General features: G+C 41.1%; 1 protein-coding gene across 1 annotated transcript in view; it reads left to right on the plus strand.

The window, feature by feature from the left end:
* KSR2 (kinase suppressor of ras 2) overlaps window positions 1-26,291 on the plus strand; it is a 349,612-nt gene that overhangs the window by 162,857 nt on the left and 160,464 nt on the right. The window contains exon 5 of the mRNA XM_066601915.1: window positions 17,772-17,950. Within this exon, the coding sequence (XP_066458012.1) occupies window positions 17,772-17,950 (179 nt within the window). The remainder of the gene's footprint in view (window positions 1-17,771; window positions 17,951-26,291) is intronic.

A 26,291-nucleotide genomic window follows, 5' to 3' on the forward strand; every position in this document is an offset into this window, starting at 1 on the left:
CTTGTTTTGGGGTGCCTGGACTCCTGGCACCCCTTACATCCAAGAAAGCAGAAATTCCAGTAAGGCAGGCGTATTCCTTGTAGCTCAATTTATTACATTTAAAACAAGTTAGTGGTACTGCAACGCGTTTCGGCTTGTGCTAAGCCTTTTTCAAGCTTCACCTTCCAACAAGAAAATTACCCTAAGTGCACATCCAAGACAACACAGTTGTGGCTTAAGGACAACTCTGTGAGTATCCTTGAGTGGCCCAGCCAGAGCTCTGAATTGAACCCAATTGAACAGCTTTGGAAAGACCTGAAAATGGCTGTCCACAGACGGTCCCCATTGAACCTTACGGAGCTTGAGAGGATCTGCAGAGAAGAATGGTAGAAAACCCCAAAACCCAGTTGTGCATATCTTGTGGCATCATATCCAAGAAGCCTGGAGGCTGTAATTGCTGCAAAAGGTACTTCAACAAAGTACAGGGTGGGGTGTAAATATTTATGTCAATGCAAAATGTTAGTGTTTCATTTTTGTAAAAATTACTAAGATATCTAACTTTTTGTTTTCACTTTGTTATTATAGGGTATTGAGTGCAGAATGATGGGTGAAATTTGATTTTTTTTAAATTTGCACAAGGCCACAACATTACAAAAAAAGGGAAAGTGTCTAAAGACTTTCCGGACCCACTGTATGTGTACATAATCTGCGGTCGTAGGGCACCATACCAATCAGGGTCTTCTCAGGGACATACTGTAGATAGAACTCATGAGGCACCACAGCAAAGAAAAACAAAGTGTGTATGCATGTCTATATGTGTCTGAGGCCCCACAAAGTAATTCCATCTGTGGCCCATTAAAATAATAATCCCTGCCCAACAGGCCTCACAACCATTATTGGTGGCATGCCACTGTGTCCTCTTTTGATAAACCCAGTTTGACACTTATGTTTGATTAATTCTACGTAGCTCCTTCCTATTGCTTAGCACACCACATGTGTCTCCCTCTATTATACTAACTTCTATTATGTGTCTTCCACAGCTTTATTCTCTGTGATAATTTATTAATACAAAAAAACGCATCAGTTGCTTGTCATGTGGGTCTTTCGGTGTGACATGAACTTTTAAAATGTTTTTTAATGTTATTTTGGCCATATTAATAAAAAAATTTCTGACATTGGTACGACTGGGGCAAATTTGACCTTGATTGTGGTAGCATGGCGCAGAAAGTTATTTTAACCCATTAAAAAGGTATTGTTCTCTTAACCCAACAAAACCCATTGTAAAGTAATTCAAAGTGTAAACAAACCAATCTGATAGCACATTGTGATTTTAAGAGCCAAGCTAAAATGTAACCCATCTGTAATATAATGAAAAATACCTTCCACGTGGGTTAAATTTTTGTAAAACTTCCAGAAAGCACATTTTTCACATGGTCCCTGCATCCAACGCTTATGCTTTTAGAAATGACAGCACTTCTTGTGCAAGCCGTAATATTAGGAAAAATATGGTAATAACTAGTGATTTAAAGAGCTTTCATTTTTTTCCTCCCTCAGGCAGATCAGATTGCTCTACCCTCCCTAATATGTTCATGATGTTCTCCCGAGGGCCAGATAAATGACAGTGTAGTCAATTGCTCTGTGTCTTGTTGGGCAGAATGGACCTCGGAGTCCAATAACGAGGTAGTAAGGGGATCAGGCAAGAAACATTTGGCTGTTCCAAATAGGAAATCTAGATGTTTCTGATTAAATATTTCTAATCTCTCATGTACAGTTTATTCTCGATGCTAGTGATGTGTCGTTTCTAATTTGACGTTACATTAATGTAGCAATATATAAGCAGGTGAGGAGCAGGGAGTCATTTTCAAGATGATGTCTACTTATATATTTTATTGACATAAAATGCCTTCTGCCTGAAGTGAAACATGTCAAGAGCTTTATCTTTATAATCTGACACTAAGTATTTTCTGATGTGGATATACATTTGCATTTAAAGCATTTCAAATTGTAGGAGAAGATCAGTTAAAATATAAAAAAAGGAATATTACATAGTTTCAAATCAAAAAGGTTAAAAAGTGGGCCAATCCACTTAATTGGGATCAAATTCTCTTAAAGGACCAAGCATGCTTTAAAGTTCAGTTCATTAAAGCTGATCTATTGTTGGAACCATCTTTTTTTGAAAAAAAAACAAACTCTAAAGTCAGTGGATTGTCTACTGGATGACCAATACACAACATTTTCCGCTTGTCATGGACTTCAAAGCACTTTTGGCAACTACTGTTAAGCCCTTCTTATAGCTCGTGCCCACAAGGATATTGCAAGTTTGCAGTTGTATGAATCCGTCATACAGAATCTAATTAAGTCTATTGGGGCCATACTGTACCTGCATATGCCACCAGTTTTATATGAAATGAAAAGAAAAAGTCTAAGCAGAGCACCCCAAAGAGGAAACCTACAGCAGTGTGGTACACTGAAGTGCTACCGGTATGTATTAGAGGTACGCTGGTTGAACAATGGTCAAGTAAGCATTGGATGATGTTGTAAAGAGTGCAGTAAAAAAGTGGGACCCTGGAATAATCTGTTGCCAAGTGCCAACTTGGATGAAAAGCGGAGTTTCGGATTAAAATAAAAGATGTATGCTTTATTTTAAACCAGCAGGTCATGCATTTCGAAGTTTGCAGACTTCTTCATCAGATAGTTGGGTAAAGAAATGATTCTGTGCAGAAAATGCCCAGTCCAAGGTTTTTTTTTTTTTACTATCCTCAGCTGCCAGGGCAAAATTACAAGTCAGTGCAGGTTGTCAAGATTGTGTTTGAAAATGGCTCGGCATACAGTAGCTGTCATAGCCATGACTTTATGTGAACAGAGCTACAACTGAACAAACGTTTTTACCAGCTTATTTATTGGATTTCTTTTCATTAATTTAAGTGACATTTCTCAAAAGCATCTACACATATTGTAAGCTGAAGGTTAACATCATTATCTAAGTGGGCAGTATATTTTAAAATTAGCTTGATAGTGATTGTTATGTAGGTATATAGAATCATAGAATGGTAGAGTTGGAAGGGACCTCCAGGGTCATCTGGTCCAACCCCCTGCTCAGTGCAGGATTCACTAAATCATCCCAGACAGATATGTGTCCAGCCTCTGTTTGAAGACGTCCATTGCAGGAGGTTCCATTGAAGGAGGTTCCAAATCTAGGTAGTTAATCTAACATATGAATGGCAGAAATAGTTTTACGGTCTTGACATGCTAGTCTTATTTTGAGTGTATGCGCTTTTCTTTACCACACTTAATACTCTTAGCTTTGTAAGTCAGTGTCCTGGTCAGAAAAGAAAAGTACTCAGAGCTTTGTATAACAGAATTCACAAATGCCTTTGGAAGGTGGGGCTCCTGATACATTTTGCCAACCTGTGCCAGTGGTCTCTGCAGACCTTTCATTTATTTAGTCACAAGATAGATATAAAGTTGGGCAATATGCTTGCTGGCAAGGATTGCAATGTGGGTTCTTGCTGTACAGCCGTTGTCATTCACATTATAGAAAAATAGAATTGTCACTTATAACATTGGTGAGTATTTTGCATAATCAGTTCATTGAAGCATTCAGCTATATGGCATCTCCCATGCCAGATTTATTATGATTCATTACGTAGAGTTGGATTTTCAGAGGATTGGTCTACCAAGGAAAACTACTGCAATGCATATTAGTGCCTTAAAAACTTTAGACCTCATCGCCCACTAAACATCCTATAGGGCACCTATGTCTATTAGTTTACTGCTCGTGTACAAGACCATATTAGTGTCTTCATGTAGCCATAGACAAGATGCAGAACTATCTGCTGACAAATTGATGTCTGACTCTTCTGCTATAACTCTCTTTTGCTTGGCTGAACACATATGTTGACTCATTGGAGGTAGAGTGTGTTGATTGCCTGTCGGACACCTAAGGTGCCACTTAAGACAGGTGGTGTCAGGCTAAAGTGGACAATGTCCTGTTCAGTTTAACGAGTGTGACTGAACTACAGTACCAGACACAATGCCCGGACAGGAGTGATACCGAGCATGTAAAAACTCTGAAGGGACTACAGTTCTCTTGATTGGGGGCATCACCTAATAATTTGTTAAAATGTGGAAAACCCCTTTAAAATACAATTTTCTTAGGTAAGCCCTAATATGGGTAGCAGGATGTATCCCTACATAACTAGGCGGATTGTTAGTTCAACAGGCTCCATGAAAATCCTTGCAAAACCCCAAGGCCATTTTGCTAATACACTTCCGCTTGCAGACAGGTATGCAAATCAAACATACTGGGTAGAATATTAAAATACTACATACAAGGATATGACACAGGGGTACTTTTTATTTATTTAAAGGGAATTATGAGGTTTAATCATTGTGATTTAAAGCCCACAAAGATGATGTGTATAGTAATTGAGAAAAGGGTTATTTCCAGCCTCATTTTCCCTCTATTTTCACTACTGTTAAATGCAATCATTTGTTTTCTGCGCAGGATGGATAACCATTGTCTTTTCCAATTTGCCTCTTCGTATTATGTTTCCACTAGATTAGTTTACACTCCTCTCTGTATTTCATCTATTCTTCATTTAAAACTGGAGCCTTATGACATAACCTAGCTGAGTTAGTGATGCAGAACGGGGCTGTCCTTCGAGTAAGTAAACAGTAATGAAAAGTCATTCCCTACTAAATGGCTAGATCCAATTCCCAATTACATGCACAGGATTTATCCCATATTAAACATGGGAGCATTGGTTTAATGCTGATTTAGGCAATTAATCTTCATTAACAGAAGTGCTGACATGGCTACGCTTTTATGTTTATTACACTGAACCACAGGAGGTTTGATTTTTCCTAAATTAAGTTTGCATACTTCATATGCATTTTAAGCACAGTATATTGTATTTATAGAGCTCAGCAGTTTGATGTTTACCCCTATGTGTATAGGAAGCTAGCAGAAAGACTAGTGACTGGCTGAGAAGGGAGTCAATGTTCTTCTTTGGAAAATCTAGGCATTTTATACAAGAACTTAGTTTCACACAATACCGGTACATTTATTTTAGAGAGATATAGTATGCCAGACCTAAGTATTAGTGGAACAGAGGCTGTCTAGTTTGTCAGAAGCTACTGTCACATTTGGCTCTATTAGTTTGCATAACTGGAGGCAACAAGTTTTGGATTCAAAGACGAAGTGAAACCAGTGACCGGTAATAAGGGCCTTATAAGATAAACTGGAATAGCAGAACTGAGTATATCAAGATACGTAGGATTTCATGGACCACACGTCCAGAACTGGCCGAACCGGACCCATAACAGAGCACCTGCCCCGAAAAAGATGACCCCACTATGGGAGAGAGATCGAAAACCAGTCCGGGACTACTGGTAACAAGTACACTGAACACTGAATATAATATGCTGAAGAACCAAGAAACAAAACTGACTAAAACCCTAATACAAAGCACTTAGTTACTATAAATTTCAATCAGAAATGACTGGCACTGTGTTTCCAGTAAACAAGTACCGTAGTATAACCAACAACCTGTGTTCAAAGAAGCTGTACTGAATAGCACCAAAAAGAACCTGACGGTCATGCCAGCCAGCCCAATAGCAAAATCTAACTAATCAAGTTACTGACTGGCTGGCTGAGCTATTAATCAGTGAGACCAAGCAGCTAAACAGCAGAGGGAATGATTAACTTTCCACTGCCAAGGCTGAGTGAAACATGCATGTGCCATCAGGTGCATCACAAATCTGAAAGTCATGCCATAGTCAACGCCATGATAGATTGTGGTACTAAGGGGGAAGAAGAGAAGAAAGAGTCTGAGAAGAGACTGGTTCATGCTGTAGAGATCTGTACACAGATATGGTTAAAAGTTACCATTTAAAGATTATAGTCAGAGTGAGGGTCAGCAAGATGAGTAAAAGTGCATAAATGAAAGTAAATAATAGAGTAGGTGTGTCTGAGAAGTTGTGTAGGGCTGTGTATATTTTGTTACATGTCAATACAACTGGCCTAAAGAAGGAAGGAAATATCATGTAGGGTCATCAGTACACATGTTAAAGTCTACAAAGATTATACCGGGCAGCTCAGGGTAAAATAATGGAAGCCCTGTAAATGTTTAGAAATTGGAAACTAGGTCCAGGAGATTGGTAGTCTCAATAATGAGGTAGAAAGAAAGGACAAAGGATTAAACTCAACCAGGCTATTAGGTGAGCTGAAGATCTCTATAGGAAAGGACTACAGCAAGAGTAATCTCAAGAGATGGCAGCCACATCTCAGAATTGGATAGGAAGGGACTATAAATGGAGATGCGTTTGTGCCAAGGAGATAAGAAGACAATGTTTTTTTCAGTGAAAAGAAAGGGAATGATATTAAATGTGATATAGGACTTGACCAGGGAGAATGGGCTGGTTGACCAGGGAGAAAGGACCCTTTTATGTCTGGATAATCTATCAGAGACAGGTAGCATAGTGAGAAAGACCAACAGCAGTATTTGGGATCACTAGACATGCAGAAGAGCAGAGCTCCTTAAAGGGAACCTGTCATGACCTCTGAGCCCCATAAACAATGTTATGGGGCTCAAAGGTCATGGAATTGGGTGTCCAGGGGTAATTGTTTTATGCTCACTAGGTGCCCCATCCTTGCGCTGTGTCTCTCCGAAGTCTGCGCGCATTGGCAGCATGACTACTTCTGTAGGGGCACCTCTCATAGAGATGAATGGAAGATGCTCATCCAGAAGGAGTTACACTGCCGACACGCATAGACTTCGGAGGGACACGGCGCAGAAACGGAGTATAAAACAATGCTCCCCGGACACCACATTTCCTGACCTTTAAGCACCGTAACATAGTTTATTGGACTCAAAGGTCATGACAGGTTCCAATTAAGCAAACTTTTTATAGTAGTCGTAGGACTAGAAAAGTAAAGAGTTATTCTGCTCATAAAAGAGGTTGTCTCATCAAGATGCTTTCTACATGCCAAATTAGGATATATGGATCTCATGGTGATTTCCTGCTTGAGCCTCCCCCCCTTTTAAGCAGATCAGAGAGCCTCAAAAAAGAGTGGGTCCATGTAACTATTCTCCTATGTAGCAAGAATGTTACACTGTATTTCCCCTGCATTGGCCTCTTCAGGGAAACGTGTGACTCCTGGCAGCTGATTGCCAGGTGTTGGAGAAGCCGGAGAACCCCCTTAGAGTTACCAAAATGGGGATAACTCCTAGCAGTGCTGCCAGCAATCTCTTCTGACATCTTAATGGAGATGTCTTATTGTTCAGGTCAGTGGAAATTATGTTAAAAGCAGCCCTGTATTAGAAGAAAACTTATAATGCACTCATTATTGCTAATAATAAATCCTCCTTAACATAACATCTGGAAGCTGGATTACTAGAGCTCTCCTTGTGTAACGATGGGGCAGTTAAATAATCTGTCTTCTATAACATTCTTTTCTTGTTAGTCTTATTTAAATAAACTTAAAAAAGAAAGCAACAGAAAATATCTGTCCAGAATCAACCTTCTTGTAAATAATGAACGCTGTCATGAAGCCGGCTTCAGAAGGAAATTGTCCTTTCGTGTAAATATTTTGGTCAGTAACTTGATTTATGGGTGGGGAAAAATAAGATTAGTTGATGTAAATTTTTGTAGTACAGGAAGCGGTTTTGGTTGCTGGCAGGCCGTGATGTTGCTCTGAGGAGCAGGCGGTGTGCTGGAGGATGAGTTCAGAGATTTGGGACTGGTCCAGGTATCTGTTTGTCTCCGTCTCTTCTGAACTCTATTAAATTCTGTGGTAGAGCAGTTGAACGGAAATAACAATGTTAGTAATGAATAGGTCTTTTCCATGTTAAGAGATGGTTTGTTATCGCTCGCTTATGGGCAGCTAAATCCATTCCTGAAATCCAGTGTCAAGACAATCTTGAAGGACAGTCTTGGTAAAGATTCAAATGGACGCCTAATGTCTGAATGGTCAGGGGCAATAGGAAGTCATTTCATCTCCTGGATTGCCACAGCAAGCAGGGAATTGAAGTGCCACTCAAACTGACAACGGAGCGTCAGAATTTCTTGCCCTTTCTTCCTTATTGTCACTATGGATATACAATACTGTAAATACAAAATCTGTACCTTTTAAATACCCCTTGAGATTCTTTAAGTCTGTGATAAAACTTGTATTACAAAGTCTGATACTTTAGTGAGTTTAGGACAAGGGCCATAATTGTACTTTCAGTCAAAAATGATCATCAAGCTCAGACAGGGGCGTAGCTAAATGCTCATGGGGCTGGGTGCAAAAGTTTAACTTGAGACACCCAACTTCTCTTAACCCCTTAACGTAGTGGTGTAACTTGAAGCTCCTGGGCCCCAATGCAAAACCTGTAACAGGGCCCCCAACTATAATGCTTTACTCATAGTACTGGGCTCCCTATATGGAGAAGACAAGCCTTATCGGCCCCCTAAGGCTTCTGGGCCCGGGTGCAACCGCATCCCCTGCATCCCCAATAGTTACGCCAGTGAGCTCAGACATCTGTACACCCATATGTGTCCCATAGACTTCGTAACTAGCAATTAATGTGTCTTGGCTACCTTTGGCTATCCAGCTATTGTGAATTCACAGACCCCAGCAAGCAATGGAATCCAGAGACTTTCATGATCAGCTGATACCTTGAAGTTCAATATGTGCCATGTTCCTGCGCAGATACACAGGAAAATAGAATTTTGTGTTAAAGGGGTTGTCTCGTGAAATCAAGTGGGGTTCAGCACTTCTGTATGGCCATATTAATGCACTTTGTAATGTACATCGTGCATTAAATATGAGCCATACAGAAGTTATTCACATACCTGCTCCGTTGCTAGCGTCCCCGTCGCCATGGATCCGTCTAATTTCGCTGTCTTCTGGCGTTTTTAGACGCGCTTGCGCTGTGCGGTCTTCTCCGTGGTGAATGGGGCCGCTCGTGCCGGAGAGCTGGTCCCGCGTCGTCATCGTAGCTCCGCCCCGTCACGTGTGCCGATTCCAGCCAATCAGGAGGCTGGAATCGGCAATGGACCGCACAGAGCCCACGGTGCACCATGGGAGAAGACCCGCGGTGCATCGTGGGTGAAGATCCCGGCGGCCATCTTGGTAAGGTAAGAAAGAAGTCGCCGCAGAGCGGGGATTCGGGTAAGTAATATATATATATTTTTTTTAACCTATCCCTTGGGTTTGTCTCGCACCGAACGGGGGGCCTATTGAAAAAAAAAAAAACCCGTTTCGGCGTGAGACAACCCCTTTAAGGAAATTACATTAATGGGTTTTATTCACTGCGTATAGTGCGCACAAAATTTGCATGCGCAAAACATTGCACAAATACACCCGTGTAACGCAAGCCATAGACTGGTATATTACAATGCAGGAGTTTTCACTAAACTTGCTGTTTTTGTAAAAAGAATAGCTAGGCCCATGAGGATTTCCTCGGTGAGAGTTAGAAACTAATGAGATTTTGTGTTTGCATCTATAGATGTGCAGCTGTGATTCCTACACCATATTTAAGAAGAAGCTTTAGCTTAATGATTAGCGCTTTACACTCGCTGTGCTTATGTCAACTGATAAAATTAAATATAGATGCACTTAAAACAGAAGCTCTCGTGGGGAGACATCTACTTACATAGGAACTTTTAATTATCCACAAATTAATTATGAGGTTACTGTCTAAATGCACCAAGAGGTGTGAGGTTTTCAAAGGTCCCCAAGGCCGTTGGTCTGTCACAGAGGGTTAGGCAAAGAATTAGACAGTGGGCAATGTTGGTTCTGGCAATTATGCATAATGAGCATCTGGTCGAGCACAGATGACTATTAAAAGTTTTTTGCAATCTGCAATTTACATTACATTCAAATTTCATAAGTAAAGTTCTGCAAATCTGGCAAAAACATTTGTAGGCCCAGAATAAACAACTCCAAAAAGCTGTTAGTGACAACAGAATAGGGGTCATTTTCACTTGTGGAATAATAATTTGTCTAGTGTGAAATCCTAAACTAGCTGTAGAGTTTTCAGACAAACTTTTTTTGGAAAGTCTTGTCATACAGAATTGGTCTGTTAAGCTTGTTGCTCTGGACAAAAACTCCATAAGTTTGAAGGGAACCGGTCACATTGAAAATGTAGTCCCCACCGCAGTCAGCATGTTATAGAGCAGGAGGAGCTGAGCAGATTGTATATGGTTTTCTAAGAAAAGATTCAGTATAACGTGTATTTCATTCATTAATAACTTACATCGCTGCTCATTTTAAGCTTAGTGGTCCAGTGGGCGGTTCTATCAGTGATTGACGGCTATTTCTGTATGCACAGTGATACACAGATAACTGTCAATCACTGGTAGTCCCGCCCACTGGACTCTTAACCATAAAATGAGCAGGGATGCAAGTACTGAATTTTTCCCGACAAAACTCGTATATATCAATCTGCTCAGCTCCTACTACTCCATACCATGACGCCCGCAGTTTGGACAGGATGTTCAAAGTAACAGATTCCCTTTAAATGACAAGTTGCTGTTTAATCTTTATCTTGATCTGTGGCTTGGTCTGGGCAGTGTTTGCTATGGTGTACATTTGTCAATTGGCAAGAATGACCTTTTAAGTAATACCAACAGCCGCGCCTGCTACATACCAAAAATGTTACACAACAGATCAACTTTTTCATAGAAATCTGTGTTCGATCAGTGTCTGTCACGCTTGTTCATTTAACGAAAATGCGCCCGAAAATTCACCTTACGAAAATTGCCAAAAAATAGCATTGCAGCCATCTGTGAAATGGACAGTATTGCACTAGCTAGCCTTACAATGAACCTGTTTTAAGAGCAAGTCATCACTTATAAACGGTAATTGTCCAGGGTTTTACAGTATATGGTCTAGAGAATATCTTTAATTTAGTATGCTAAATGGAACCTGTTGGATACATTGTCAGGATCAAAGCAACTATAATGATTGTCTGGGGTCTGTTTGGTGGTGCAGATGCAGGCATTGACTTTTTCCGTGCCATTACCATGCAATCTACACATGTAATTAATACATTATATGTAGAGATGAGCGAGCATGCTCGTTCGAGCATTAGCATACACGAAGTACTCGTTACTCGAGCCGAGCACCACGCGGTACTCGGGTGCTTGAGAAAATTTTGTCTCTCTCCTCCCCACCTGTTGCCGGCAGCAGGATTCTCTACCGCAGCTGATATATGTGACAGCTGCGGTAGAGAATTGAAGAATTCCTCTGCTTCATCTGTCACAGATGTGGCAGATGTAGCAGCAGGGAATTCTTTTTACTAGTGGGGATGAAGAAAACATCTGCCGCATGCGACAGATGTGTTCTTCCTCCCTGCGGGCGACACAGCAGCAGCGGAGGGTAAGTTTTTTGTTTTACACTAAAATGATTGTTTTTCAGGGAAGGGCTTATATGTAAAGCCCTTCCATGAAAAACAGTTCAGGGGTGCCAGCAGACCATTGTTTTCAAGAGAGCTGCCAGCAGCAGCCGTGGCTCCATTGAAAATAATTCAGGCAGCTACTGAGCATGGGTGAGCATGAAAAATGCTCGGGTCTCCGATTGACTTCAATGGGGTTTGTTACTCAAAACGAGCTCTCGAGCATTACAAAAAGCTCGGCTCGAGTAACGAGCACCCGAGCATTTTCGTGCTCGCTCATCTCTAATTATATGTTATTTTGTGTCACAGTGCAATATTCATGATGCAGGTGTACCATTTAGCATTGCATAGCTTAGAAGAACAGGCTATATGGAGAAGACAGAGCAAATGAAAACACATAGTAGTACAGTATGTGATATAGAGCAATGGGTTTTACACTACTGGCTAAAAGTAAGCATCTATATGGAATTATCCCTTAAGTCGACACACGATACAAACAGGGATACAGGTAACTACGTTGGGAGAGAAATATCTGTGAATGCAAATAAATAGTGTCGATTTTTGCTGCCGGGTAAATCTAATGAACCTCTTCAAGTAATTTGTCTCACCACTTTCATATAGGGATGACTACATTTTTGCTCTTTAAATCCCAAGCAAGGGTTGAAGTGAAAAGAGAAACCGCTGCTGGTAGCATGCCATGTAATGATGTCTGTGGTAGAGCATTTTCTGGCTGGAGATCTGAATGATTGTGCCGACTTTCCCACTTCTGGAATTTCCTAATATGATGGATATTGTTAGAAGACTTGCCAATTACCTGTTAGTTTGATGGATAGAAAAATGTACAGTATTAATCACAGTAAAACAAGCTGTTGAATTAACTTCTGTGAAGAAGTATATTGATTCATGGCCCACTGTGTCAGCTGATGAAGCATTGACTTCTACGTTTAACCCTTGCGTTGTCTCGTCGTTATTCTGATGGTATTTTTGCTGATGAAATTGGTTTGAATTGCACAATTTTAGTGCAGTTTAATCATAATATAATCATTTAGGTGAAATATCTTATGGTAGCATTTCCTGCTTTCTTAACGAACATAAACCAGTGCATGACCGCTTAACCCATATGACGATGGTGATGATAAACTGATTACAGAGTAGCTAAACTTTTTTGTGCAGATCAATAGTGAATGTGCCGTAACTCTACCAATGGGATTGGTTACTGAAATCTGCCTTCATCAGGTGTAAAATGCCCACATACATGGTAGGCAAAATATATAGAACTGGTAGGCAGTGCATGTCGGTGCAGTTAGGATGTGACAGGCTGCAGACAGAGAGGAGCAGTGCTGGCAACATGCTTCAGCGGGCAGGCATCAGAACTAACTGCCGGAGAGCAGCTCAGGGAACACCGCCACCCTATCCAAGCTGTGTAAGACAGGCACCGAAGAACAGCGGAGTGCACGACAGAAGAGGTCTCGGCGGCAAGCAAGCACGAGAGATGTGCCGCCTGCCAGTACTAACAGCCTGCAAGCAGTCCATACACCTAGTAGTGGGAAGCTGTGTACGGACTGCTCTTAGAAAAGGGAAAGCCTGCAAAAAGGAGAGGCACAAGAGACAACACTGAACAGAAACATCTGTGGGCATTTTGCACAAGATGGAAGCAGATTTCAGTTCCCAAGCATATTGCGAAATTTATTAATGGCACATTTACTATTCATGTGTCCAAAAAGTTTGGTTACTCTTTAATATACCCTATAACAAAGAAGAAAACAGACTGACTGCTTCCCCTAGCAATTTGCAGATTATCATGGGGGCTAATAGATTATTCAAGTCAGCCATCCTCTTAAAGACAGGCATAAACCTGCAGGTCATGGAGATTTCTTATGTATTTCCTAATATTCACGAAAATGATGACCAGTGTTGGGTGAATTACATTGGGTATGGACATGAGATTGAATACTGGTGGTTTAGGCCATTAAAAGGGTTCCTGGTGATCAAGAGGAGTGAAGGGGTTACTTGTTACTCAGCTTTCCAGGCTCTAGAAGTCTTGTTATAACAAGATGATGTGCATGGTCAGTCATTCTCAAGCTAAACACATTCAGTTACCCTTTCCATTAAGATTAGTGCTGGACAGGACATGGCAGGGGGTGTAATCCCAACCATGCAGTTCTTACTAATGTCAAGCAGGTTACTGGAGCAGACAGTAGAGTTTAATTTATTATGCTCCACCCTCAGGATGTTCCCTGTGGTTCCAGTGCTCAGTTGCCATCTGGAAAATGGTGGGAGTGGGGTGCCCTGGGCAAACTCTGCATCCATATTTTTGCATGATTTCTTGTTTATATCACATTCAGTGTAAATGCACATATGCAGGAAAATGCTTATATTCTATAGCTTATATGCCAAACTTCTGCATAGACTCTATAGGGCCAGACAAATTCAAAAAATGTTGTTTTGGCATACATCCGATTCTTGTATATACTCATTACCTTTTTTTTAAAAACTTTGTTGCAAAGTGTGGTCTGCTACCTTCTGATATTTGAAACAGCATAAATTAAGCACTTTTCCCTTTAATACTGTATCCTTAATTCTAGATTTCCTACCATGTTTGTCCAATTCTCCAATGAAACAATAGTCATTTGCACATTAATAAATAGTGAAAACTCTGTAATAAGCTCTGTTCCTATTGCAATAACAATGTGATTATATCAAGCTTCTGTGGTAGTCTACTGAGATACCAACATGCATTATAACACCTGGAAATGAAACAGGTTTAAAGAGATGATGTAAAAGCAGGATTTAAAGCATACCTACACTTTCAGGTGACTTTACAGAATAAGCTGTAATGTGTATACACTTAAGGAATAATACTATTTCTGGCTTTTATATGACTTTTATCTAGTATTTTGCCAGTTTCCCCCTCTGCAGGCTGTATCTGTAGTTCTTAGTTTTCTCAGAATTGGTGGAAATGAGCTGCTATGATGTCTCCCATATGCTGCACACATAGGACAGCAGGATCTCTCTACTATCTCTTTGTAGCACACTATCATATTGTATGAGCATAATGGAGGACATTATACAGTAGTACTGAGCAATGTAGATGTGATTTCAGTAGCTGTGGCACAGTATAAATTTCATATGTCTTTTTAAATTGCATGATTTTATCTTGAATATTTCATTTAAGGGGATTTTGTTCATGCGAGACATAATTGGTTCAAATGGGAGTGTTGGTTTTCACCACTGCTTCCATAGTAATGTATTGCAGGAGTTTAAAGGGAGCATTGCGAATACCTGTAGGTCTGTCCCCCAGTGGTATGACATAGGGGTTGAGCCCAGGACTCTTCCCTGTCACAGAAGCTATGAGGGGAGAGACCCTTTTCCAGAAAGCCTGTGCTATTGGGCAGGTCCACCAAATGTTGTGATGTGAACCTATGCCGTCACAACCTCGAAAACATAAATAGCGTGTAAACATGTGGGTACCAGATAAGCTCGGTGCAACACCTTAAAGGATGTCTCAGTCATTGAGGCTTGCCAGCTGTTTTTGCTTAAAGTCTCACCGCAGTGGTGCCAAAGGTCTAATGACAGAGAGGAGTGTAATTCTAGTTCCCATTGAAGCATGAAGTAAAGCTTGGAATCTTGTAACAATCTTTGTAACCCCTTTAATAAGCCTTCTCATTTTTTATAGTTTGGAACGATTAGCCAAACTCTCCTCATAATATAATTGTCTGCCAGGGAGGTTTATTATTCATCTCTGGATACAGTGTACTCCCTATACAAGCGTTTTCCTACCTTTTTGGTAACTGCAGCCTAATAATTTGTGTCGCCCTTTATTTTAATGTTTCTAAATATTATTCTTGTTTTCTTTTTTTAACCCTTTGTATGCCAATATGCATATGGAGCTAAGGATATTTGTCAGATCCCAATACTTCATTTGTATACATTATTGTACAATTTAATAGTGCAAAAAAGATTTTCTTAGTTTCTCTAAATTTAACAAAAAAATGTAATGTTCCAAAAAAAGTAACTTTTTTTTGCTTAAAGGTGTTGTCCAGTTTCCGGATAACATTGCCCTTCTAACTCAAACTCTCCTAATTAACAACATTTGCAGTACTTATCCCTACTCTGCCATGAGGATCTGGCGCTGTAGCCCTACCGTGGCCCTGGTGTTCGTCGTTGCTATCAGAAGTCACCTGACCACTGCAGCCAAGCAGTGCTTGCAGCTTCACCATTCTGAACTTGTGGCATCATGGCACCCAGGATGTGAATTCTGATGCCAGGAGAACAGGTGATGATGCGGCAGCTTTTGATTAGCTGTGGTGGTCAGGTGACTTCCAATAACCTTATTAGCTGCAACAAACAGCAAGACCAATCATGGCAAGGCTACAACCCTGGATCCCTGTGACATAGGAGGGGTAAGTACTACTCTTGTTATCTTAACAAAGTTGGAGCTAGAGGGGCAATGTTGTCGGTAACCGGACAACCCCCTTAAGCTATACAAAAATTTGCAACCTTTTGGTATTTCTCCAATACTTTTCCTAAAAGCGAATGGGGTTCGAAGAAGGGAGCCTATTGTGGGCTGACAGAGATGTGCCAAATATGAAGTGGCGGTCTGAGATAAATGTTCCTATACAATTTAGTCAACTCAAATCTCTAAATGACACTGTTACATTCTAGAGAGGAAAACTGCAAGACGTGCAGAACAATGTACTGCGTGAACCTTGCCTAAGAGCTCATTCTCACCTTTGCATTATGGATCCATATTAATTCAATTATTTTAATTGAAAAGATTTTGCCAATGCATTTAGATGGTTTTATACACACGCTTTTTATGTGCATGGCATTTTTTTAGTACACAGCATGTTCATACATATCCGTAAGGTACTGCTTTTATCCCCTAGAAGTTAATGGGTTGAATTTAAAAGTGCATGTTCCATTTTCGCACCGTTCACATGTATGTATATGTTCCATTTTTTTCTTCTCTATTTGAGCAACATCACAAAAATAGCGAAATTCTTAAAGAAAAATGTTTAACATAAAAACCTGAATTATACAATAGGTCACTTTCTGATGATACATTCCCTTAAAGGAGACATGACGGACACATTTATTACACTTTGTTAGCTTAATGTTAAAGTGACCAACTCCAAAAAATTAAAGTGCAAGTTTTAAATCACACTAAATTTTTTTGGCAAGCATAATACATTATAGCATTATGGGTACGAGAACCTGTTACCTATACCAAAATAGAAATGCTAGAAGGTAAACCTCAGATTGGGCACCATTGTCTCTCCTGCCACGCCTCCCTCTTTGGATAAATAAAGTGGGGGAAATAGCACTCAGAAAGAGAAGATCTAACAAAAACTTGTACCTTATATTAAAAGAAGGGTGGATACTCGCACAACTGGGAGTAGAAGGGGCCAGGTAGGCTTTTCATGTATTTTACATTGGGGCAATTGTCGTCCAAATTATCACTGGAAACAGCAAATTCAGACAATAGTTATCCCATGTGCAAGCGGTCGTCAAAAGGGCACTGAGCGATTTCTTGCTTATTTATTGGAGTCACTTGAGTTTCAGCTCAACTAAAAGCCAAGCGACTGGCGGACCTTGTAGTCGTTAAATCTTTGAGCAACTGCTTGTTTACTGTGAATGGAGGGGGTTGGCCAAAACATCCCCAGCCTACTCTGCCTCCATTCACAGAACTACTAATGCTCCTGTGTAAAAGCACCAGAGCGATAATTACTGGGACGGCTGTTGGGCGCTAGTGTGCCGACAGTCATTCTATGTAGAAGGGCTTTATTTGAGTCAACTTCTGATACATTTCTCACCTCCTTCTTTGTACTTTCCTTATGCTATCTTGCTGAGAACCAGTGCTTATCTTCTATTGCAAACAGCAGTAGTGGTATTGCTGGTGATGCCTCAGCAACACAACATGTACATATCAGCAGTTCTGTAGTATAGAAAGAGGTCATGCTTGTCTTCAAGAGTATTGTATGGGTTCTGCTGCTAGGCAGTCGGCACTTGCAGAGATGGTATTTTTAAGACTCGATAATGAAAAATTTAATTGGAAAATACTTTCCACCAGAGTTCATCCTTAAGATGTCAGAACCCCTATGATATCACATCTGCTTTGAAAGACCTCTGAGAGCTAATAAATAGTATCCTTTTAACTCCAAAGTGCCTGCACCCATTGATGGTTAACACGGTGTAACTCTGCTTATTTATACTTCACTTTCAATTGGTTTCATTTTGGGTTATACATGTATTCTACTCATTGAGTGTTCTCCAGCTTGTATTTTTATTAAGTCTTGCTTCTAACTAACATTTCCTTTCTAGCTTTCTATTAATATTTCAACTAATATTACATTTTCTTGTGTCCTTTTTCTCCCATATTTTTTCCTTCTATCATTCTCCCAGAACAAAGAAAAAGAACAAGCCTCTGAACCTCAAGATTCACAACAGTGTGGGCAGTTGTGAGAATATCCCATCGCAACGCTCACCACTTCTCTCCGAACGCTCCCTACGTTCTTTCTTTGTGGGCTACCCATCTTTTCTCCCTTCTACTCCTCCTGTTCACACTGAACCTTCTTCTGCAAGTAAGTCTCTGTTGTAATTAGGCAAACAAGTTACAAAAGCCATGCTTTTCACTTCTTATTTAATGGGTTAAGTGTTAGCTTATAGTAAGTATATAAAACTTGCTGATTAGTGGGGGTCTCACCATTGAGACCTCTACCAATCTTGAGATTGCGGATCCTGTGTTCCCCTCTGTCTGTCACTGCGGGGATGCTTCTCCCACCCACAGTGAAGTCACACTGAATGGAGTGCTGGATGAGCATGCATGTTTGATCCTTCATTCATTTCAGTGGTGCTGATGGAAATACCTGGGCACTTCCCACTTGGCTATTTACGGCAGTCACATTGAAAATTAATCGAGCGGCAGTGTACGTGTGCAACTGTCACTCCATTCATTCTCCTCCTCAATGTTCAATGTAACAGGTTCCCTTTAACGTTCATATTGGTCTCTGAGACTGTGCAGTTATTTTTAATGGATGATTTTTTAGCCAACAAGCAATGGTTTTATAAATGTACACTGTGGCATATATCCTAGACTTTTCATGCTATAGCTGTTGAACATCTTCTTGAATCAATGGCTTTTTTTACCTAAGCCTTGTTGTTTGTAAGGAGCAGAAGTGCAGTTACATGTAGATGTCCTTTTTATAAATGATCTAGAGGAGGGAAAACTGATCAAGTTTGCTGACAAAACAAAGCTAGGAGGAATAGCTAACACTGGAGAAGAGAGAGAAAGGATTCAAAAATATCTAGAAAAGCTGGAACAGTGGGCGGCGACTAACAGAATGGCATTTAAGAAGGAGAAATGCAAAATCCTACATCTCGGCAAAAAAAGTGTAAAAAGCTGATACAGAATGGGAGGAATTGAGCTAATTAACAGCACAGGTGAAAAATATTTTGTGTATACTAATAAATCATAGACTGAACATGAGTCAACAGTGTGATGCAGCAGCAAAAAAGGCAAACACAATTCTGGGATGTATTAAGAGAAGCATAGAGCCTAGATCAGGGGAGGTCATTATCCCCCTCTACTCTTCCTTAGGCCTCATGTCCACGGGGAAAATCAGGCCCGCTACGGATTCTCCATGGAGAATCCATAGCAGGTCCCTCCTGCCCCGCGGACATGGGGCATAAAAATAAGAATAAACTCACCTCTCGCCCGCTCCGGATCTTCCCTTCGCCGCGGCGTCATCTTCTCTGCGTCGCGGACGGATCTTCTTTCTTCGGCCCGCCGGATGCGCAGGGCACGTCGGTGGCCGCATGCGCCGGCCCGAAGAAAAAAGATCCGGCCGCGACGGAGAGAAGATGGAGCCGCGGCGAAGGGAAGAACCGGAGCGGGTGAGTAAATTCCGATTTTTGTCTCCCGCGGATCCGGACGGTTTCCATAGGCTTCAATAGAAGCCCGTGGGAGCCCCGCACGAAAATGGAGCATGGTCCAGATTTTTTCATGCTCCATTTTTAAAAAAATCACTTTTATTGACCATCCGTGGGTATTTATCTACCCGCGGGTGGTCAATGCATCCCTCTGGGATGCGGATCCGCGTGCAGGAGAAGAGTTAAAATCCGCTGCGGATTTTAATTCTTCTTTTGCCCGTGGACATGAGGCCTTAGTCAGACCTCATCTGGAATACTGTGTCCAGTTCTGGGCACCCCAGTTTTAAAAAGACATAGACAAACTGGAGCAAGTTCAGAGAAGAGTTCATCAATTCATGTCCTATGCAGAACGTTTAAAGGATTTGCAAATGTTTAGCTTGCAAAAAAGAAGACTGAGAGGAGACTTAATAGCGGTCTACAAATATCTGAAGGTCTGTCACACTGCAGAGGGATCAGCCCTATTCTCATTTGCACAAGGAAAGACTAAAAGCAATGGGATGAAACTGAAAGGGAGGAGACACAAATTATATATCAGAAAAAACTTTCTGATGGTGAGGGTGATCAATGAGTGGAACAGGTTACCACGGGAGGTGGTGAGTTCTCCTTCAATGGAAAGACTGGACAAATATCTGTCTGGGATGATTTAGTAAATCCTGCACTGAGCAGGGGGTTGGACCAGATGACCCTGGAGGTCCCTTCCAACTCTACCATTCTATGATTGTATGTGTCTACCCTTAGTGTGCCCCTTACACTAGACTTTGTTGTACTGTAGCCAATTATTAGGTGCCAGCAGTCAATGAGAAAGGTATTGCTTCCAGTCAGCACTGTTAAATTATGTCATGATCCTACTATGGAGATAAGACTGTGCCAGTGTTAATACTTACAAAGTTTTGTTAAGGGGTATTGAAACCTTTTAGCACATTATTACACTTATACTGTATTTGAATTAATGCCAGCTGCACACCAGTGTACTTTGAATACTACAGAAAATGAATAATTATACTCCTGTTTTTATGCATAGATACTGTTTCTATTGCCTCTCAGATGCAGATGTTTATAAGGCATCATTAATTCGATACCTCTGTACCTGTGTATCCTTTATATAATATGATAAGCCTGATAAAGCTTTCGAGCAAGGAAGAAAAGGTTCAAGCTGAATGATCCTATTTAATGTCAAGAGGACATCTGAAACTACTTTGCTTCAGTGGTTTATGTAAAGCATCTTAACAAAACGCATAGCAGATCTGGCACTAACATATCAAATGACTGAAAGGAGCACTTTAAATGTGACTGTTGGATTTGCACCTGCACAGTGTCTGAACACAGGGCTTTGGCTTCTGCAATGAGAGGTGTGTGGGAAGTGTGTATTCATGTAATACCTATTATGACTGGCAATATAGGACTTTGATGTGCTCCCACTCTCACCGTGATTCATTATGAGATTGGCATGTTGGCTCCATACAATTAAATGGTTCTGCTACCTACAGTCTTAAAAGTGTAGTCTTAACTCCCACATCAGAAACAAACATACAGTACAGAAGGCTCAAGGAAACTGGAGAGTATGAATCTTTAACATTATCTTGAATCCCAAATCCCTCCATCTAGGAATCAGTGACTTCCAGCACATCTGTAAAGAACAGTTTCACCTAAAATAACAAAAAATTGTTATTTTCCAGGGAAAGCTAGGGGAAAACTAACATGACCAGTATTACAGCTTCTACACTAGTCCTTTCCTAGAGTTCCGAATGGCAATATATCCTCCATAGACTGGATATGTTTTAACTGTTGTTTGAAAGCAGTTGATGGTTTTTTAGGTTTTTGGTGAATCTACACTTACTAATTCAGCAGGAGGCAATTCCCTCATATGTAGGTTTCAATAATAAAGTCAAACTATAAAGTCCCTGCAATAAATAATAAGTTCCCTATAATAAGTCCATACAGTAATTGTTACAGAATATATTACTGCATTCACCTATCCTGTCCAAGTCAGGGTCATCAATACTCATTAATTTCCTGGTAGTCAGAAATATGGCTTCGGTGCAATTATCTTTCTTTTGCTTAACAGGAATGGGCTCTTAGCATTTATCTACTCTTCCTGGTTCTAGCAGATAGTGGCCACAGGAAACTCTGTTACCTTGGCCTCCAGTAGTCCTAGCCATTCATGCAAATACACAATCTTGTAGACGCTGCACCTCCAGGTTAGCCCAGAAGATGAGAACGGTATTAAAGCAATATAGAAATTAATAAGGGAAGATTCCAGGTGATCTGTGGGGTGTAGACTGAAAGAAATCCTATCTTTAGAATCCGAAGATGATATAAGTCAAACACATCCACTCCCATCTTTGTGCAGCCTCGGGATCAACAGCAGATTGATAAAATCATGCCATGAATCACAGTGGTCATAACTCCTCCTAGAAGTCCCTCATGGGGAGATATGACCAAAATATTGAATTGTATATTCTGAAATTGATGGCATCCAATCAGCCTGCCCCCCTCTGATGTCATGAGTAGAGATAGAAGGTGTGGCTGGGGAGCCCCCGAGTCCCCAGGGATGCAGAACCCCCTTGGTCAGAACTCCAGGAGAGTATACCAGCTACAGGAACTGCCTGCTTCTCAGCTTGTCTCCCAGTGTCCATATTCTTAGAGGTGTTTTCCGTAGAAAATACTATTGATGACCTATCCTCAGGGTAGGTCATCAATAGTTGATTAGTTGGGGTCCCCGACCAATCAGCTGAGCGGACGCATGCTGTCACCGCCACAAATACACAGAGGTCGCAGCTGAAGCAGCAGAAGTCTCCGCGATGACCTCTGTGTAGTGGCGGGCGCTTGTAACTTCAGGCACAGCTCGTGTTGATTTCAATGAGGCCACGGCTCAACCAATCAGAGCCATCGCTCAATGAACCAATCACAACCAGTGCTTCCTGGAGGCGGGTTTTTTCAAATTCCTGACCAGGAAGTGGTGCGGAAAAACTACAAGCAAGTCTGCTGGAGACCTAAGGAGATGTGCGATGAAGCCGGACAGCGCCTCTTAGATGATGTATTTTTATTATTTTTTTTAGGCACCTAGGGTTTATTTTAGGGCTTTTGCAGTAGGATTTCCTACTGTAAAAGTTGCATCGCACTGCACAAAAACTGTGTTTTTGTGTGATGCAACACGTAGGAAGGCTCCATAGGGAAACATGGGCTACAAAACCTCAAATTGCAGCAATATTTAGCAACCTGTAATTTTTCTCTCACAATGTCGCAGGCTACAAAACATTGCCAATGTGAAGGAACCCATAGGAAAGCATGGGCTTCACATACATGCGATTTGTAGCACTGTGGCATCGTGAGAAAATCACACGATTTTGTACCCCGTGTGAAACCAGAGCCTTATCATCATGTGGAAATTAACCTGCAGTGAAATCTGCGTTGAATTTGCAACAGAGAATTGCGGCAAAATCCACAGCAAAAAATCCATTCAGGGATGATGCCCTACCATGAGGATCGGGATAATGTTTTTTTTTTAAGTTATTGAACAGCTTAAATCCAACAAGTTCACTCATCCAGTACAATTTAAACCTCTTTCCCCTTTGAGTTAAATTTCACTGTTTTGAACAGACATTCTTTCTTCCTAAAAAAAAAAATGCTGCTTAAAACATTTTTCTTCTCATCCTGCTATGTAATTAGTGCTTATGACGATGATAGATGTATATATAGCCTCAGAAAGCATATATCCAACTCCCTGTGGCACTGCCAGACTAAATCTCCATCAGCAATTTAATATAATCAGCATCACTGTCGTCACTTGTGTCACTGGTAGGTTCTGTGTTGTGCTATGGGTCGTCAGGGCATTCAGTGCGAAAAAAATATCCAAAAATGCCGGAACAAAATAGAATTTGCTAGGACTCTTTGATTTCTGGAGGCAGCATCAATGGATTATTATGTGGTATTAGTTACATGTGAATTGGCACATCTGTCAATATTCCTATCTGCTTCCTCATTCGGTGTAAGAACAAGAAAGAACGGAAGAAATAAATGGATAAAAGACATTAAAGCTACATAATTGATATAACGCCAGAGTGCCAGACAGATATAACAATGATAGATTATAAAATTGTTTCACTAGGTCTGAGATTCAATATGAATCGGGTTCCTTTGTCTCCTGGAGAATCTCCCGCAGAAGAGAAGTTTTTTTCATTAGCTCATCTGTAATAATAAAAGAGACCGCTGATAAATGTAGGTAATACATTCCTATGCATCTTGAAATTGGTGAATGCCAGTGCTGGATTAAAGTATATTTGACTGTACTGATATGGGAGACCCAAACTGAGCGAAGTGATACGGCACCAACGTCACTTACACTGATGATACATAGGACGTGTTCACACGATGAGGATTCTATCAGGACTTACCTGAAGACTCTCCACTGACACTGCACAAATGGCGCTCAGTATACATGATATCTACATTGGCACATGGCCATTTTACAGTCCTTTTTCATACATAGACGTAATAGGGCGCCCATAGAGGTGTATAAGGCCTAATAGTACTGTACCTCCATATGCCTTCAGTTTTAGACTGATTCGTAGATAGGTTTTTCCAGAGACACTGCTCCTAGTGAACAAAATCTCTAACAAACAGCATATCATGAAATGACGGTTCACTGGGTCCCTGTGGCTCTGTGGTATCACGCTGCTGTGTGCATGATGCCCACAATTACATAACTTGCACTCACATTACAAACAGCAGTAACGCTACAATGAATATATATCTGTTTCTCCTATGTGCTTTACCACTCAGGTAGTGCCAGTTATGTGAAGGGACACACCACTCCTAAATAATGTCCCCTCCCCCAATGATCATGTTGCATGTGTGTATGTATATATGTGTGTGTATATATATATATATACTGGCGTAACTATAGTGGATGCAGGGGATGCGGTTGCACCCGGGCCCATAAGGCCTCTCCTCCCCATATAGGAAGTCCAGTACTACGAATAAAGCATTATAGTTGGGGGCCCTGTTACAGGTTTTGCATTGGGGCCCATAAGCTGGGCCCTGTTACAGGTTTTGCATCGGGGCCCATAAGCTTAAAGTTACACCTCTGTGTGTGTGTATATATATATATATATATATATATATATATATATATATATATATATATATATAAATAAAAGTGTATGTATATATGTGTGTATGTATGTGTGTGTTTTTATATATATATATATATATATATATACACACATACACACACATCTGTAATATATATTATTACAGATGAGCTAATCAAAAAAATTCTTTTCTGTGGGAGATTCTCTGAGACAAAGGAACCCGATTCATATTGAATCTCAGACCTAGTGAAACAATTTTATAATCTATCATTGTTATATCTGTCTGGCACTCTGGCGTTATATCAATTATTGTATTACTGGATGGAGTGTACATTTCACCCAAACGCTTAGCCTGGGTGAGATAAAACTTCAGTACATGTCTTCCTTCTGGGTCCCAGTGAGGTTAGCTGGACCTGCTGAGTTAGGGCTCACACCCACTTGCGTTTTTTTAACGCTGCAATATCGCTGCATTTTTTAACGCGAATGTCAATGGGACTTTCTAATGTTAAAAACTAGAGATGAGCGAGCGTACTCGGAAAAGCACTACTCGCTCGAGTTATGTGCTTTATCCCAGTATCGCTGTGCTCGGGTTTGAAGATTCGGGTGCCGCTGCGGCTGACAGGTGAGTCGCAGCGGGGAGCAGGGGAGAGCGGGTGGGAGAGAGGGAGAGAAAGATCTTACCTCCGTTCCTCCCCGCTCTCCCCTGCAGCTCCCCGCTCCGTGCCGGCACCCGAATCTTCAGGGACGAGCACAGCGATACTCGGATAAAGCAAATTACTCGAGCGAGTAGTGCTTTTCCGAGTACGCTCGCTCATCTCTATTAAAAACACATCACAAGTTGGTGCTTTGCAATTTTTGTGTAATGCCTTTTTAACATTAGAAAGTCCCATTGACAATCGCATGAAAAAACACAGCGATATCGCGTGAAAAAAACACACAAGAAAAACGCAAGTGTGCAGGAGCCCTTAATTTCTGGGACAAAAAAGGCTGCAAGTTCAGGCAGTCAGAGCCTGGAGTGAGCACAGCTACCTGGTGGACTTCTGCTGTCTGCTGACCATTAATACACATTAGTGGTAAGTGAGAGTACTGCTGTTTAGTTAGCGTCCTGACGGGTAAGCATTTGTTTTGTTTATTGCACACATTGTATGTGCTGCCACTGCCGATTGTTTTCCACTGAGTTTTCTGTTATCTCTGAATGTCCAAGACAAATAAAGTAAGGCCAAATGCACACGGACGGGTCGCATTCCGACTACAAGATCTCGCAGCGGAATCAGACGCTGTGCCCCAGTAGTGACCCCCGTGTACCTGTGCGATGTCTTCTTCTCTGTGTTGCGGATGTGTCCCGGCTGGCGCGCTGCCGCACATGTGCAGCGCAGAAAATGACGCCAGCGTTGACGTGGATCAACGGCGATTTCAAAATTGACATTTCGGAATTGCCGTGGGACAGACAAGCTTCCATTGACTGCAGTGGAACCCGTCCGTGCAAGAATAGGACATGCTGTGATTTCCCCCCCCCCACGATTGTAAAATCGCAGTTGATTTCCGCTTGTGGGCATGGAAAAGCATTTTGCATAGCATGTCTATGGGCAGTATTTGCTGCAGGATCCGAGGGGGAACACCCGCTCCAGGTCCCGCACTGCAAATATGCCCATGTGCATTGGGCCTTATTCAGGCTTTTACGTGGCCTGAGAGTGCCACTGTGTTGTCGCTGACCATACCGCAGACAGACAGTGCCACTATATATATATATATATATATATATATATATATATATATATATATATATATATATATATATATATATTATTTTTTATTTTTGTACACACTACCTCTTTTCATTATAGTCTGGCTTTAGTTTGTTTTGAATGCATGCGTTTTTGTGAAATTTCTTAACTTTTTT

Source organism: Eleutherodactylus coqui, chromosome 5 (assembly GCF_035609145.1).
Source record: "Eleutherodactylus coqui strain aEleCoq1 chromosome 5, aEleCoq1.hap1, whole genome shotgun sequence".
In the NCBI taxonomy this organism is placed as follows: domain Eukaryota; kingdom Metazoa; phylum Chordata; class Amphibia; order Anura; family Eleutherodactylidae; genus Eleutherodactylus; species Eleutherodactylus coqui.